General features: G+C 44.2%; 1 protein-coding gene across 1 annotated transcript in view; it reads left to right on the forward strand.

Annotated features, from left to right (window-relative positions):
• Positions 1 to 270: 270 nt before the first annotated feature.
• LOC110989830 (dynein axonemal assembly factor 8-like) overlaps positions 271 to 15236 on the forward strand; it is a 30084-nt gene continuing 15118 nt past the window's right edge. Inside the window, exons 1-11 of the mRNA XM_022254483.2 lie at positions 271 to 423; positions 3763 to 4036; positions 4595 to 5354; positions 5883 to 6069; positions 7397 to 7586; positions 7741 to 7796; positions 8462 to 8584; positions 9724 to 9793; positions 10620 to 10970; positions 11934 to 13297; positions 14118 to 14290. Of these exons, the coding sequence (XP_022110175.2) occupies positions 3872 to 4036; positions 4595 to 5354; positions 5883 to 6069; positions 7397 to 7586; positions 7741 to 7796; positions 8462 to 8584; positions 9724 to 9793; positions 10620 to 10970; positions 11934 to 13297; positions 14118 to 14290 (3439 nt within the window). The 5' untranslated portion in view covers positions 271 to 423; positions 3763 to 3871. The remainder of the gene's footprint in view (positions 424 to 3762; positions 4037 to 4594; positions 5355 to 5882; positions 6070 to 7396; positions 7587 to 7740; positions 7797 to 8461; positions 8585 to 9723; positions 9794 to 10619; positions 10971 to 11933; positions 13298 to 14117; positions 14291 to 15236) is intronic.

The following is a 15236-nucleotide window of genomic DNA, read 5'->3' on the forward strand; positions in this document are numbered from 1 at the left end:
TTTCAAAATGTTGGCCCCCCAAAAAACAACCTTCCCCCGCCCCCTGACGTAGCATATTATGCATGGGCTATGATGTACATGTAGATGTGAATGTACTGCACATACGGCATACGAAAGGTAAATGTACCCGTAGGTGTACATTTACTGCACATGTACAGTACTGTGTTTAATCATGGCTCAATGTACTGTACATCCACATTGCAAGCTAGCTCGACGCTCTCATTCGAAGATTCGTTTCATGCACGTGCATGCACATGACTAGACTGAGAAAGCTAGTCTGGATTTGAATATTCATAACATCCGGGAGTTGGGCATGGAGTCGCGGGTCAAATGTTCACTGAGTTTCGTGTGCTCGTACGAACGAACTTCAAAACCTGTAGACTGTGTCGTGTTTTGTTTTTTTAATTTGTAAACCAAATAAAGGTAAGAAACGCACTGGTTGAGAAGAAATCACCCGTAGCATACTTGTAGTTCATGCATACAGTGTTTCGATATTTTTTTGCTCGCAGTAGGATTGTCCAAAGCGGATGTCATTCCGTAACTACGGACGCCTTCCACAAATCATGATGTACATGTACATGTATGCCTAGTACTTATAGTAAGCAGTAGGATGTTTGTAAGTTTTAGCCTAGCCTATTTGCTTGTTAATAAGTATTACATGTAGGCCTACAGTATGTCAGTATTGACTGCGATTTTGTTAGTTTTGTAAGAACACCTTAGACGGCGAATCTTTAAGTTGTATTTCAGTGTGACATTTTCCAACATCGTGTGGCCGGCCTTCGAAAAAATTTTCTCGTGTGAGACGTACATGTACTGTCTTCCTGCTTGAACAGTCGTTTGTGGGACAAGCTAGCGTGCTGTCTTAAATTGTTGCTCAAAATTAATATTGATGCGAGCTCAACATGGATATGATTGATGCTCTTAATCTGTTTTTGTTTTCACAAGTATTTCAATATATATTTCTATTAGGCCTAATAATTATTTTTACCATGCGAGGCCTCTTCGTGGTTGCTCCCGTTTTTTCACCTGTGTCCTAGGTCCCAACCTGCCTTATGCTCTTTCTTTTTTTTCTCCTTTTGGTCTGATGTTTTTGTCATTTGTTTAGAACTCTGTATATCATGGTAAATGTTTCGTTGTTTTTGCCGTTATGTTGTTTAATGTTTATCGATGCAAGCCCTAAACCTTTTCATCAACTTCTTATTGTGAATTACAATAAAGATATTTCAAATATTAAAAAGATTGCCCATGGACTCACGGTTTACTGTCAGTGTGAGCATGGTAAGTACAGGGAAAGATTTCTATTGATCTACATACATCCCTACTACAGGCCTAGGCCTACTCTCAAAACTGTGAAATGAGGCGCTCTTGTGCAGGGTTCCAATTTTTTTTGCGATGAAAAGCTATGGGTGTGGGATTCTGAATGTGCCAGGTTATTCTGCCTAAAATTGCACTCTCCCAATCAAATCTCCTAAAAAGCCGTACATGTACCTGTAGGCCCTTTCTACATGTACATGTAATCATGATGGTTTTTTTAGACCTCGTACATGTACTAGCTACACTGTATTTTTGGCAAAATTCAGTCCTTTTACTTAGGATTCTGTCTCACTTCAAAAACCGATCTGCATATTTGAGCTGCTTACTGTGGTGCATATCTGCATATTTGAGCTGCTTACTGTGGTGCATATCTGGTTCCTATCCCAGTCCTGCGAACATACATGTACATGTATAATAGGGACAGCGACCAGTCTGGTGACACTGGTAACACGGACTCCATAGGCTGTGTGCACATTCCTTCACAGGATCAGCCATAGACTGTATTTGCCGGAGACCCAGGTTCAGTCATTGTCTTGAACGTATTGTATAGGATGGTACCAGGTGATTTGGGGGGTTCAGAATGAAATCGTAGAATAGAGTCTGGTTCTTCAAATTTAATGTTTTCAAATAAATACACTACCTCTGACTGAAATTTGGTCCCCTGCGAATACGGTCCACCAAATTTCAGTATCTGGCTCATTTCAAAAGTATGATGTACATGTGTAACTTGACAAAAGTTGAAATTTAAGGCTACTTTTCCACAAAAAGGCCGCTACATCAAAGCAAGAATTCAAACTGATGGTCAAGAATTTGCTAATTATTTTAAGGAGAATACAATAAAATTTCTGTATATTTTAATAATTTCCTCAGAATGTTCCTGGATTCGGGGAATTTCCTTAATATTTCTCAAGATTTTTCATTTCCTCAAAAATTCTTTCGAAAGCATTAAATTTCCTTTAAAAAATTGAATTTCCTTGAAAGTGGAAATACTGCCGTCATCTACGTGCATGACATGTACAGATGGAGCAAAAAGTTTGCATATACATGTACTTGGTTGAAAAACAGTTTTCCTCAATTTTTCGGTGTTTGCAAAAGTTTTGCCACTTTTTTAATGAGGTCAGACAAATTGTATCCTAACTGTACATTGTGAACAATTCAAATCTACCCCCATAGTGTGGTTCAAAAACACTTTAGAAAGTGGTCCACTGCGACTAAAAAGTGAAATTTAGCAGGGAAAATATTGAGTTACAAGGTACATCTAGCACCTGCGTAGGGCCTATTACAAATTAGAAAACACAGACATCAAGTGACAGAATTGTTCATCAGACCAGTCGCACCATGCTCACAGGGTTTGTACATGTAGATGTACACAGCGTGTCAGGTCAGGTGGCTTCTGCATGTGTGGAATTGTATCCATTTTAATATGTTTTCTAAATAGATATTTCAAAATTTTCCATGTTAGGACTTTTTTGGACATACATGTATTATCACGTTCTAATGGCTGATACTGTACCACTGAACATTGGAAAAAAATAGTAATGATCCGTAGGGCTTACATCCGTGCATGAAACTTGTGCCCATAGGATTCTCTCGGCTTGGGGCAAAATTCCTCTTGTTGCTATTCCATGCCATAAAAAATGCACTAAACCTTCGTGGATGTTCCACTACAAGAATATCTTTCACCATGTTCGTGCCTGGGAAAGAATGTTGCATCCTATGACTCCACTACAGAGGCTGTGGACACAGACAGTGTATAATCAAAAAACTTTTCTAAGTGTATCCTATTTGTAAGGTTGGCATATGCCTCAGTCCCAGATTCACGACCTTTCAGCATTTTCTGCAATGACTGTCCTTGATTAAGATGATACATCTACATGTACATGTATGTAGTTTATACATGTATGTAGAAAACAGTACATACATGTATGCATGTTCATGTATATGTTGGGATATGTAATGTTCTTTCCCTTGGTTCTTGTGCAAACTCCAGAGTTGATTATCCTATGAATAGATTTCATTTAAAGAGCAAATCAACCCCAAATTTCATATCAGGTTTTGGCTTCCACAAAGTCGTGGACTCACAGGTTTGAGCCTTGCACAGGTCTGCATTCGTGTACATGCATCCATGGATCCTCTATTTTTTTTCTCTCTTTTCTTTTTCGTTCCTTTTTTCTAAGATATTAAATTCTGTCAACTTTCCAAAGTTGTTTTTCTTTTCTTTTGTGGTAGATCGATTAATATATGTAGGGCCTACAGTACCTCATTATATTTTGCTGTGAAATAATGTCCCAGCTCCGTTCTCTATGGACATGGTCTGGTTCCTGTTTCTAATGTTGCTAATTGGTGTAGTAGAAGTACATGTACACAATAACCAGTCTAAGATGTCGCAACTTATAGCCACTCCATTCATACAGTCCTGAAATTTTTGGTGAATTGCATCTTGTTCAGGTATTTCAGTTCCAAGATGATGGGCCACGTAAAGCACTCCCCACAAACCTAGAGGGCGCCACCTCTCTTCAGGAAAGCAGACGTAGCCCCTGACACTTATCCTGCCACCATGGAGAAACCAACCTCTACACAAGACATGGCGAGACCTGGGGGTGACTCCGCCCCCTTTGAAGTCCCCGCCCTGCCAGAGGGTATCGGTATGCAGCCCCAGCTGGACACCATCTTTGCCGAAGTGCAAGCCAGCCTCCCCTCCATTGACTTTGACTTGTCCGATGTAAGTCCTAAATCACTGACAAGCAAGCCCCAAGGGTGGTTTCAACATCAAATTTCCGGGGATTCCTTTTTTTAAGGTGGTGCCCAAAACTTTGCGAATTTCTTCTGGTAAGCTTGTATAGCCTGGTACAGGTATAGCCAACACTAAATTCTAGTAGGAAGGAATGTCACATGTACCTAAATATTGGGCCTACCCTTCATCATACTGTAAAAAAGATTGTCTTCTTGTGGGGAGTGTTTTTCATCCCCCTATGCACCGATGGCAAGTGCCAGAATGAAATGCTACACGTACATGTACACGTACAGTATGTCTGTACATGTACATTTTCATACAGTAAAACAAATCTTTAGATGTACGTCTATAACTTTCACAGGGTAAAAGAAATATTACACTTAGCTAGCACTTTCTCAATTCTTTTTCAGTTGCCTCAGGGGATTTGGAACTGACAAGGGTCAGTGTGAAGTAGGTTTGCAGTGTTTCTGTCCATTTACATGTATTTCTGAATTCACCAGCATATGCCCCTCAAGGTTTTGAACTTTGTCATCTTTGACACTGCAGGTGAGCTCTGATGAAGAGATTGCCGTTGTCAGCCGCTCCCTGAAGACTCCGACGGCGTTGGACCCACACCAGGAAATTGAGATGTCGCCAGAAACCTGGCGCTCTGCCCTGGAACCCTCCAACAAAAATGCCTTTTTCCAGGAGGGGGCACTCCATCAGTGTAATTCTGCTCATTCCAGTAGTCAGTCGAGCAGCAGGAAGACTTCCGATGACAGTGATGATGGCGCAGCCAAACTGATGTCCTTGGATTCGTCCATCGTGCAGGTAGGGTCGGCACATGCCATGGTGGGTGAAGACTCTGCCTTCATCAGTATTTCAGGGATAAACAGTGATGATAATCAAATGCACAGTTGGTCAGACTTAATGAACACTTTGGAAGCCAGGGAGAATGGAATGCGGACACCCACCAATTTTAATGCTGTATCAAATGGTACGGGGTGGACGCAAGACCCAGGCTCCGACAGTACAGTTGCCCGAAACATGGCACTGGATAACAGGAATGCCCCCACTGAAACATATCCCAAAGCTGACACCAACTCTACGGAGGACGAGAAGAAAAGGCCATCAACTGACTTGGAGAAGAGCAGGATATCATCGATGATCCCGATTGAGGCGCCCAAGCTGTCTATGCAAGACGTGGAAGACATTGACCTTGACCTGCTGTTGGATTCCTTTCCTGCCCCAGCAAGCAGAAGGCCAGAAGAGAACAGCCGACGATCTCCTCATCCACAGACAGGAGGTGGTGATGGAACCGAAACAGGTTTGGATAGGCAGTTTTAATCATTACAATGATTAGCCAACATGTTAGGACTTCTGTCTCTAAACTTCCATTAGCCTGTATAGACATGCGGATGCGTACATCTCTCATAGCCTGGCTTCTGCAAATTCCAATCCATACACAGTCTGTAAGTTCTTTCTACTTTCCATTTTTGTTTGAAGTACGTATGAAGAATGTTTACTAGGGACTTGATGCCTGCAAATATTGCATAATGCACTGCAGCAGCGACTGTTTTGTATTGTATTCTTCCTATACCTGTAGTTATCGCACATGGACCCGCAGCATGCTTACATGTACATTATCACTGTGCCACTTGATGAGCAGTTCCTAAAGGACCACATCTCTTAAAATGTGCAATTGTGTTCTGGAGTATATTGACCAACACTGGGATCAATGAGGCCTGAGGCAGTTACTTCTGCCACAGCCTTTTGAATGGTGTCTTAATCAGCTACACTTTAAGTTTTTAATTCTACCTCATTTCAATTGAATACTTGCTCATCATTCCCACAGCCGACCGTGGAAATCTCAGCCTGATGGAGAAGCTGGCCCAGCTGTGTGTCCAGCAGTCCTCTGGCACGCTCTCCAAGACCCAGCTCCTGGGCCCACGACCAGAATCGCCTAGGACACGCAAAGTGGCCTGGGCCGAAGGGGCAGCCAAGCAGGACCGGAAGATGAGGGACATGGGAACCAATACAGAGTAAGTTAACCACTCGCCAGCGGTCTTATTTTTGGTCGAAAGGTTTGACTTCCGATGAATGCTTCAGTGGCCAATAATGCCAAATGCCACGGATACTAATTGACAAGAGTCATTTGCACTGTATTTCTTTATACCGAAACTGCATATTTTTTTCAACACTCTGAGATGTGCCCACAGAATAATATTTTCAAACACAAGCAGCCACGCATAGCAGCCAAGTGCAGTAGCACAACACATGGTCCACCTCCACAGGCTCCTCGGACTTGGTGTGTATAAGTAAATGGGAAATAAGCGATTTTAAAATGTCAGCCAAATGTGAATCAAGGTGTGTTGGATGGTTAAGCCCTACCTGTGTTTACGCACAGTAACCAGACTGTAATCTTGCATGGAGTGGTTAATGTGATCTAACTTTGTGCACTTGTAACGTGTAACACCTATAGGGCTCCCTATGGAGTCCGGTTAGCGCAGTGGTACTTTTCTTGCCTTCAACCAACATGTGTAGCTGTGACCCTGGTTCAAATTTCACTCAAGTTGGTCATTGGAATTGGGATTTCTCTCCCGACATGTGCCTGTGGGTTTCTTTGAAATATTTGACTGGGGTTTCACTCCTAACACTGAATGCACATACTTCTGCATTGTCCTCTCTTAGCAGGGTTCTTCAGGCTCATGATCAAGGGCTACAAAGTTTCTTTGCTGGAAAATTATCAGAAATTGCTGCTAAATAAAAATCTATGTGCTTGTTTTTCAATAGATTGACTTGCAAAGTATACCCCAGCATTAATGGAAAATGAGAAGAGGTGTAACCCTGTGTTACCATTTATTGACTGCTTCTAAAAGCTAAATATTCTAATCCACCAAATTGGTGGGTTTGGAAGTCGACAAGTGTTGACAAGATCTCATCACTGTATCATCCTTTCCACTTAGAAACTGAAATCTCTAGGTTTGGTAATACTATTTACTGAGTGGTCTTGTCTCCTCTCCACAGGTTTCTTCATGGGCTTGCAAGCTACAGTGCCTAGGGTGCTTTTGAAGAATCCATGGTGTTATTACCAGAAATAGATAAATATTAATAATAATTTGACAAATGACTTTGTTGAACTCGTCTCAGTTCATACAGGTGGTAATGGGTATAAGCCTGTGTACAATTTCCCGTCATTGAAGAACAACCATGTCAGTAGTGGAGTTTAATTATTGGGCTGTTGCTGTGGCTTATCGTTTATTTGCCTTCTGCTTTGGATACCTCTAGCCGTTAAAAAATGCCTAAGTCTAGGCCAAATTCTCCGCATCTTTCAGAACCTTTCTGTTATTGTCCCTTCCCCTCCAACAGAATGGATGACCCTATGCACAAGCATCAGGTGCCCAAGTCGACAGTGTCCATTGGTGTGTCAACCCAGAGTAGGCCTGTGCTGGAGTATTCCACTCACACCATAGGGGTAGGCACAAATGCCATTAAGAAGGAAAGAACACAGACCGTATTTCTGGATCTGCGAGTGACAGCAGCAGCCAAAGAAGAGAAGGTATTACGGCATGTTCCATGTCAGATTCCTTTTATTTGGCTTAAAAAGTAGTCGATAGTAGCAGAAAGATAGGGATTTGGGAGTTAAGTAATCGGTGTTCTGCGTGGAAGAGTTCCTAAATTCTAAAAAGATTCATGCATTGATCTATTAATAGGAACCAGATGTTGTTCCTGAATCTGTTAAGAGGATTCTTCAGTTGAATTCACCTGGGTAAGTCCACTCTACATTTTATACTCTATTCAGACAAACCAACACTTTCATGTACGTTGGTTGGAGATTCAAGTGAACACACTATTTGGAATACATTGGTTTTTAAGTCAAGAGAAAAAAGACAAAAACCAAACCAAGTGTTTCATAATGTCTAGGAATCTTTGGGTACTGGTAAACTTGCTTGTTATAATGTATGGTGGTGAACTCAGATGAAGAAGGGACTCTGGTTCTATCCGGTTGGTAAGTAACTTCGTCACAAAGACAGATGCGCCGCGATTTGCAGGCTCCCATTGGACGATCACTGAAGTTGCGCGTTAACTTCCGGTTCCATGGTTCCAAGTAAACAACAATCAGTGCATGCAACTCTGTGCAGTGCATGTGTGCAGTGGGTGTGGTTTAAACTGAAGTGACGTCACACTTATGAACCGGATATTGGTTCTGGTTCTATGCTGCGCAAACACGTGGTTATCACGTGCAGGTGATAACAACTCTACAACCTGCCTGTCCATGTATCTTGCCATAATCAAGTGAAATGCAACATGTCAACTCACCATCAAATAAAATCTTAATCATATTGAGCAGTCTATCACCAAAAAGTAGTAGAACATGTGTCATGCATTGTGTTGTCAAATTGGAGTTAGACTCAGGGGTCTTGTTCTCTGCAGTGGCAGCGAATCGGATGCGAGTGAGAGCAGCCAAGATGAGGAGGAGGACTTGCAAGTCTGGAGAGAGAATCGAAAGAGAGGATTTAAGGGGCCCTCCCCACCTCAAGGTGCAGCCAAGAAATCGTAAGTTGGTGTCTTGGCTGAGCTCATTGTCCCGGTTTGAATTGACGGTGTTGCAGTCGAGACCTCTTAACACCCGCCATACACTGTTAGACTAAACACATCCCCAGTCTGAATAGCCATTTTAAGTATTCTAAAAGCCTTTGCACAAAACGAAGGGTGTCAGATATTATTGGGATGTGCATGCGAGGTCTGCCCAATCAGCTTGCACCTCTGCAGACTTGTGTGGGTGCTTTGTTCCCAAATGACCTTGCTGTATTGAAATACTGAATTGGCTCATTCAAGTCACAAGTTGTTCGAATGAATTGCAACAGAAGCATTCATTTGCCATTGTTCATCCTTTACTTACGACTGGTCTTGTGAACGGTCTTTTGAATTGTCTCCTGAGAGGCCTTGTGATGGTCTCGACTACAAACCACTAGACCCTCCAAAATTCCTCTGAAATTGTCTACGTAAGAGAACAAACTTAGTTCTCTACCTTCTTCAATCCCACAAAACTCTTCCCAAACTTCCTTCAGGATTTCAGATGACTGTGTAGGGATTCATGTCATGGCTGTTCAGTTTGGAGGAACTTTCAATCCAAATTGTTGAAATATTGTGATGGAGAATTAAGGATGTACTTGAGGCACATTTCCCCACCCCCAGGATATCTTCAGCTTTCTCAGATCTCACGTTTGCCATGGTTGTGCTTTTTACGTTCCCTGTCGGTGGCTCAAATGAAAGGAATGTGGTGGTTCAGTGCAGCACAGTAAACCCACTCACTGCTGGGCACTGGCGTGGGGGGTAACATGACCCCTCCCCCACAAATTCCTGGTGCCCCCCCAGGTGCCCTCTCCCCGGGAAAAAAAGAGGAATGCATATTGAGCAAGGCTAACAAAAACTTGCCTCCAAAAACACACCACTGAAAGCTGGTGCCCCCCCCCCCCATAAGATGCCGGTGCCCCTTTGTGCCCCCCCACCAGTAAAATCCTAGCTACACCACTGCTGCCGGGGAAGTCTTCCTCATATTAAACAAAAACATGTAATAACCTCAGCAGACAAACAGATGTTCACAGGTACAATGCACTTGATACATATGAAATAAGACATGTAAGATGTCACTTGTTACCCAGATGCATCTGTTTTTAAACACAATTATGCAGAGTGTTAAAGGCTACCCCACCACCAAGGGTGATCATGCTAAAAAGTGACAAGGAAAAACCCCAAACAGAGGTAGGAAGAACACAGAGCAAAGCTTCATTGATGATCTTATGTTATGGTTGTGATGTGTGCAAATTTAGTCCATGATCAGGTATTATGTTGGGTCAAGTTCAGTCAAGGACCCATTGCCAACTTCTGGTTTATTTTGCCAACACATATTCAGGCACCAGGCAAACTAAATTGTGGGTGCGGACAAATGTTAAACTAAACAACCAATCAACTCAGCCGTGGAAATCTTAAAAGGAAATTGTTCCACCGACAAGATACATGTATTGTTCCAAACATCCTTTGCTGTTGTAGTTTTAGTGCTGTTCTCCGTGTACGCATGTTAAAATTGTGTTTGGCTGAAATGCAGATTTACTGTTCCCAGGGGGTACCGAGGATTTCTGCTCAAAATTTTTATACGAGGGAAACTGTTTGCATGCACCGTGATGCATGCACTGTGTTTCCAATTTTAATAGCTGGTTTGCTTGACGATATGACCATCAACTGATGGGTTCATGGCACAGTTGCAAAATACCTCTTTTAGTCTTATTGAACAAAAATGAGACAATTCCTGCAAACTTCTCTGAAAATGGCAATATGAATGAAAACTATAATGCAGTAGGGGCAAATTATATCATTGTTTTGGTTTGATACGTACTTCCATAGTACAAATAAAAGGCCTCATCACCTTTATTGACAAATGAAAAATATGTTTCAAAGTGAGGCTATACCCGCAATTGTACCAAAATAGTTATGCCCCTTGCCATTTCAGAGTGTTTTGTTAAAGTGGATTCGTGGAGCAGTCCAAAAGTGGCCACCGTGTGAATAAAGCTCACTAATTAAACCTTTCCAGACACCCATAACCATCAGCCACGCCCAGTCGGCCAAGACAAAAGCCATGCCTCCAACCCTCCAGACGACCTCCAAACAGAAGACAGCAGCGGCTACCCATGCCAAAGAGGCCACTGGCAAAGCCCTCCCCGCTACCCCTCCACCCTCCCCTACCACAGCTACTGCCCCCATCAAAGCCTTGAATCAAGAGCATCTACTCCAGGATGAGATGAGGCAGAAGTTGCGAGAGCAGAGGGAGCAGGAGCGGGCAGCCAGGATGCGGCTGCAGAAGCGCCTAGAAGTCCTCCGGCCCCGGTTGTCCGCATCCGGCAAGAGGCCTGCTGCCAGGAGCACGCCAATCATCTATGATATGGTTAAGACTCTCACGCCTCTTTCTATTGATATTGATGATGATAACATGTATTTGTAGTGCATTTATATCCATCAGCACCGCAAAAGTTCGGTTGTGAGCTATAATTCCACCACTAGTCAACTGCTTCTTGACAATGTACACCTGCAGTACAGTTTTGCTCAAACATCTCTTGATAATCTATTCTGCAAAATCTCATCTTCATTCACGTGTTACTGTTGGCCACAACTCTTTGTGTTGGTTGTCAATGGCATCTCCGACAGCTAGTTTCACCTGAATGGTTCCCTCCATACTGATAAATAAAATCAGCTACTGATAACCAATTTGCATGACTGAGCACCTGGGCCTAGTTCCAAATGGTCAACTACATGTAGATGGTTCAAAACCATCTACCATTTGGGCAAATTGTAATTAGCTGAACAGGCGTAATGTAGATGTGGTAGGATGCAGACTTATTAAATATTAAGTGAAGGGGTCATGGCCTCTATTCCCCAGTCATTTCTTACTTCTTATAATTTGAAAAAAAAAATTTCGGGCCAAATGCAGTCACTTCCTATTTCATCCTACCCCTGTTCACGCTGAACAGTCTGGTTTGGTCAACTTTAACGTTGGGGCTTTAATATCCAGAAAAGAAGAAACCCAAGCCAGTCTCTGGCCAAGTCCTATGGGAATGTGTATACATGTACATAACATCTCTGTCATGTGGCCCCATGGGATTATACCCAGATGGTACCTGGGCAAGCCATGGCCTGTCTTTTATTACTGTCAGGCAACCCAGAGAGGCTTTTTAATTCTCTTTGATGTGTTTAGGACATGTTTGCTTGGTTTCATTGTGGTGGGGGAGTGATTGTGGCTTGGCCTTGAGGCTTGGCCATTGTGCCCCCCCTTGCATCAAATCCAGACAGACTGAGAGAAAAGGATTCTGACCTAGATTCTAATGATATGTTTATTTTCTGAATTTCCCAGGAGGCATCTTACACTGCATCCCCTCACTGCCTACCTCCCATCCTATGCCCAGACCAAGAGTGTGCTCTCCTCACTGTCCAGCTGTCTACAAGTGGTGAAATCGTCCCCCAGCGTTGCCCCAGCAGCGACCGTGCTGTCAGCCGGAACTGCATCTCCATCACCTACCAGCTGTTGCTGACCTGGTTGCTATCCCTGGTCCCACCGGAATTTGACTACCTGGCGGAGGGCATCACCAAGCCTGTGGCAGACAGGATCCCCAAGCCCGAGTCACACCCGTTCTGGGTGGTGGGGCTTCAGCAGCTCTACCGTGATGACGGGCCAATCCTGAATGTGGCAGTGACCCCCACAGGCCCTAGCGCAGGCAGGCAGCACATGCTGAAGCGAAAGACCAAAGGGCTGGGGAAGGAGAGTACCCGGGACAGCACTCCATTCCAGGCCCACCTCTCCACCTTCCTCACCATCAACACCCTCCTGACTGTCTGCCCCTGGGTGGAGAGCACCTTTGCTTGCACCATCTTGCGGGATGGGGGCTTGGCCGACACAAGTGACCAGGCTTCATACGACACCGTCCTTGACGACGGGTCATATGTCCCCGCTTTCCCCCACATCAGCTCCAAGCCGTTGTCGATGCTATTGACCCTTAGCCAAGATCGTGAAGCGGTGCAACGGGTCTTTCCGTCCAGCGAGGCTGCTTTCTTCTGGCAAACTGTTGACGCCGACGAAGCCATCTCCGACCTCACGTCCACTGAGGAATATGACAACTACGCCGATGTCCAGAACACCATGAGCCTTGTCTACAAGTCAGTCTACCGCAATCCGAGGCACATGCTGGGGTTTTACTATCGCATCCTGCAAGAAAGTTTGGATATTGCAGGAGTGCGCTTGCTCTACCCTGTGGAGGAGCTGACACCGCCAAACGGCAGCCCCAGGGAGAGGAAGCAGAGAGAAATGGACAGCGGTCAGCTGCTGAAGCATGTCAATAAGGTTGGGCCTATCCTGGCTGTTGCAATCCGTGGAGCAATGGCCCGCACCCGCTGGCTGGATGCTATGGGGCCTTCGGACCCACAGCTAGCCCGTCGCACCGATCCCCGGTCTCTTGTTGCACTCTTCGGTGGCCAGACACGGGAAGAAGTCCCTATGTACTGCCCGCGCAATCCCAACCGAGTTAGCTACGAGCTGGCCCTTTGGTTTGGCGGCCGGGTCCCAGAGAGTGGGGTCGTGGATGTGGGATCGGCAGGCACCCTTGCCTCCCAGCTAAGAGCGGAGTCTGGCAAGGGGCACCTAAACCAGAGAGGCAGAAGAGGAAAGAGAGGCTCTCAAGCTGACTTGGGTGATCAGCTTGCAGACAGTTTGGAAGTCATAAAGTAAGTAGACCCTGGATTTGATTATTTTTTATTTATTTTGATTATGTAGTGTCGAAGTAGACTGTGTAATAAGATACAGGCGAGCATCTGTGATACCTGTGGACATTTGCTCGTTAATTGGGAAAGATGATGCTCTCCGGACACCTAGGTTTTGACCAATCAGAAGGCACATATTATGTGCCTTTGGCTCCAGTAGGCGTGTTGACATACTAGGTAAACGTGGCGCATGAATCAGTGCCTGGCCCTGTTCACATGCTGTGATGTGTACTGTAGTTCGGTCAGGCCTTTATACATGTTCCAAAAACTACAGAAAATGAATTTGCCAGGTCTGAAACACACTCAGTTATACTTTGTGCTGATCCAGTAATCTCAATCTCAGCTGACACCTGTGGATCAATCAGTGGCCTTTAGCGAATTTCTCCATTGCAACGACTATATAGTTTGTAACGTATTGACAATATACCAAATCAATGTGCATAAAACAGGCTGTAATATGTGACCTTTCATTCTAAGTATGTTCTTATCACTCCATGAAAGAGTACTTGAATTTGAGATATTTTAATGTGCAGGCATTTTGAATCATAACTTATGCAGTGTCGTTTTGACCAGTCACCACCAAATGACCAAACACAAGACCTGTCACAAGGTCGGTCACAAGAAGGTGAAAAGCGACTTTTGTTGCATTTCATTTGACGTTATAGTACTTGTGAGTTGAATTCAGTTTGAAAATCGTGTGATGGTCTTGTGTCGTGAGGACTCAACTGCAACACTGGAATCATGACTTGAGTTCTGTAATACTTCGTGATTCCCCATGCTGCAGGAAACCTCCCTACATGCTGGTAGCCACCACCCAGAGCGACATCTTCCTGGTGGTGTCACCTCTCGTGCCGCCAATGTGCACAGGGGGGATCTTGTCTGCCTGCCTGACCAGGGGTTACCAGCTTCGAGGAGTGCGCCGCCTCCGACTCAACAACAAGAGGGTTTCAGTGTTAGGTATGTACATGTACTTCCTTTGATTCTTGGTATTGTCATTGAGATTTATGGTAATGAAAGTAAGGATTGCCATAAAGTACCATACTGAAGCCAGGTAGATTTCCACTGGGCACATGTGGCTGCTGATTTATGCATGCATCTGTCAGGTATTTGTCTTTGAAAAAATAGCATCACATTTTCTTGAAATGTTTTGGGAACTTTTTATTATAACACCTCACCCACAGATTCTGTATCCTGATCAACTGAAAGCGCTGTTTTAGGTTTTGTGATCAAAAGAACCGTGCCCGTACCAACGAATGAACTGTACATGTGACCACCGGAATCGCTTGCTACATGTAACGTCGCTTGCATTCCAAATGTTTTGTGGAGAGGTAGTTTGGAAAGTCCTGGTTGATTTTCAATGAATTTCTTATTTATTTAGATCAAAATCCTCCTATGAATAGATCCATTCTTGACAATGTTGTCCTATCAGTCAAAATCAGTCAAATGACCCCTATGTGTCCGTGTAGTGTGGGAATCAAGTTTAACCACTTCCTGCCGGGGACTCCGGAATCGGAGACGTATGGTTTATATGCGTGGCCGGGGTTTCCAAACTCGGACAAAGGAAACAGGGCCCTGTAACAAAAGACCAAACTCGAACAAAAGACCAGGCTGCTGGGCATTACCAACATTTTTCACTCTCAAAAGTGGTGATTAGGCTTGCTTTGAAACCATACACCAGGGTTTGGGACATTGAGAGCCACCCGATTACCACCAGGGACAAAAGTGCTCCACCATCGCAGCGATGAGCCACACCGCACCACTGCACGCTAATCTGTCCCCTATTGAAAAGAGGTCAGCAGTGCACTGAACCAGGTTCATGAACAAAAGACAGTTACATGTATACAACACCGCACAATCTGGGCTCTGTTTACAAGGCTGCAGGCCTGGCTGAAATACTCGGGCG

Source organism: Acanthaster planci, linkage group LG10 (assembly GCF_054643075.1).
Source record: "Acanthaster planci isolate LZ-2023a linkage group LG10, COTS_SCS, whole genome shotgun sequence".
Lineage (NCBI taxonomy): Eukaryota > Metazoa > Echinodermata > Asteroidea > Valvatida > Acanthasteridae > Acanthaster > Acanthaster planci.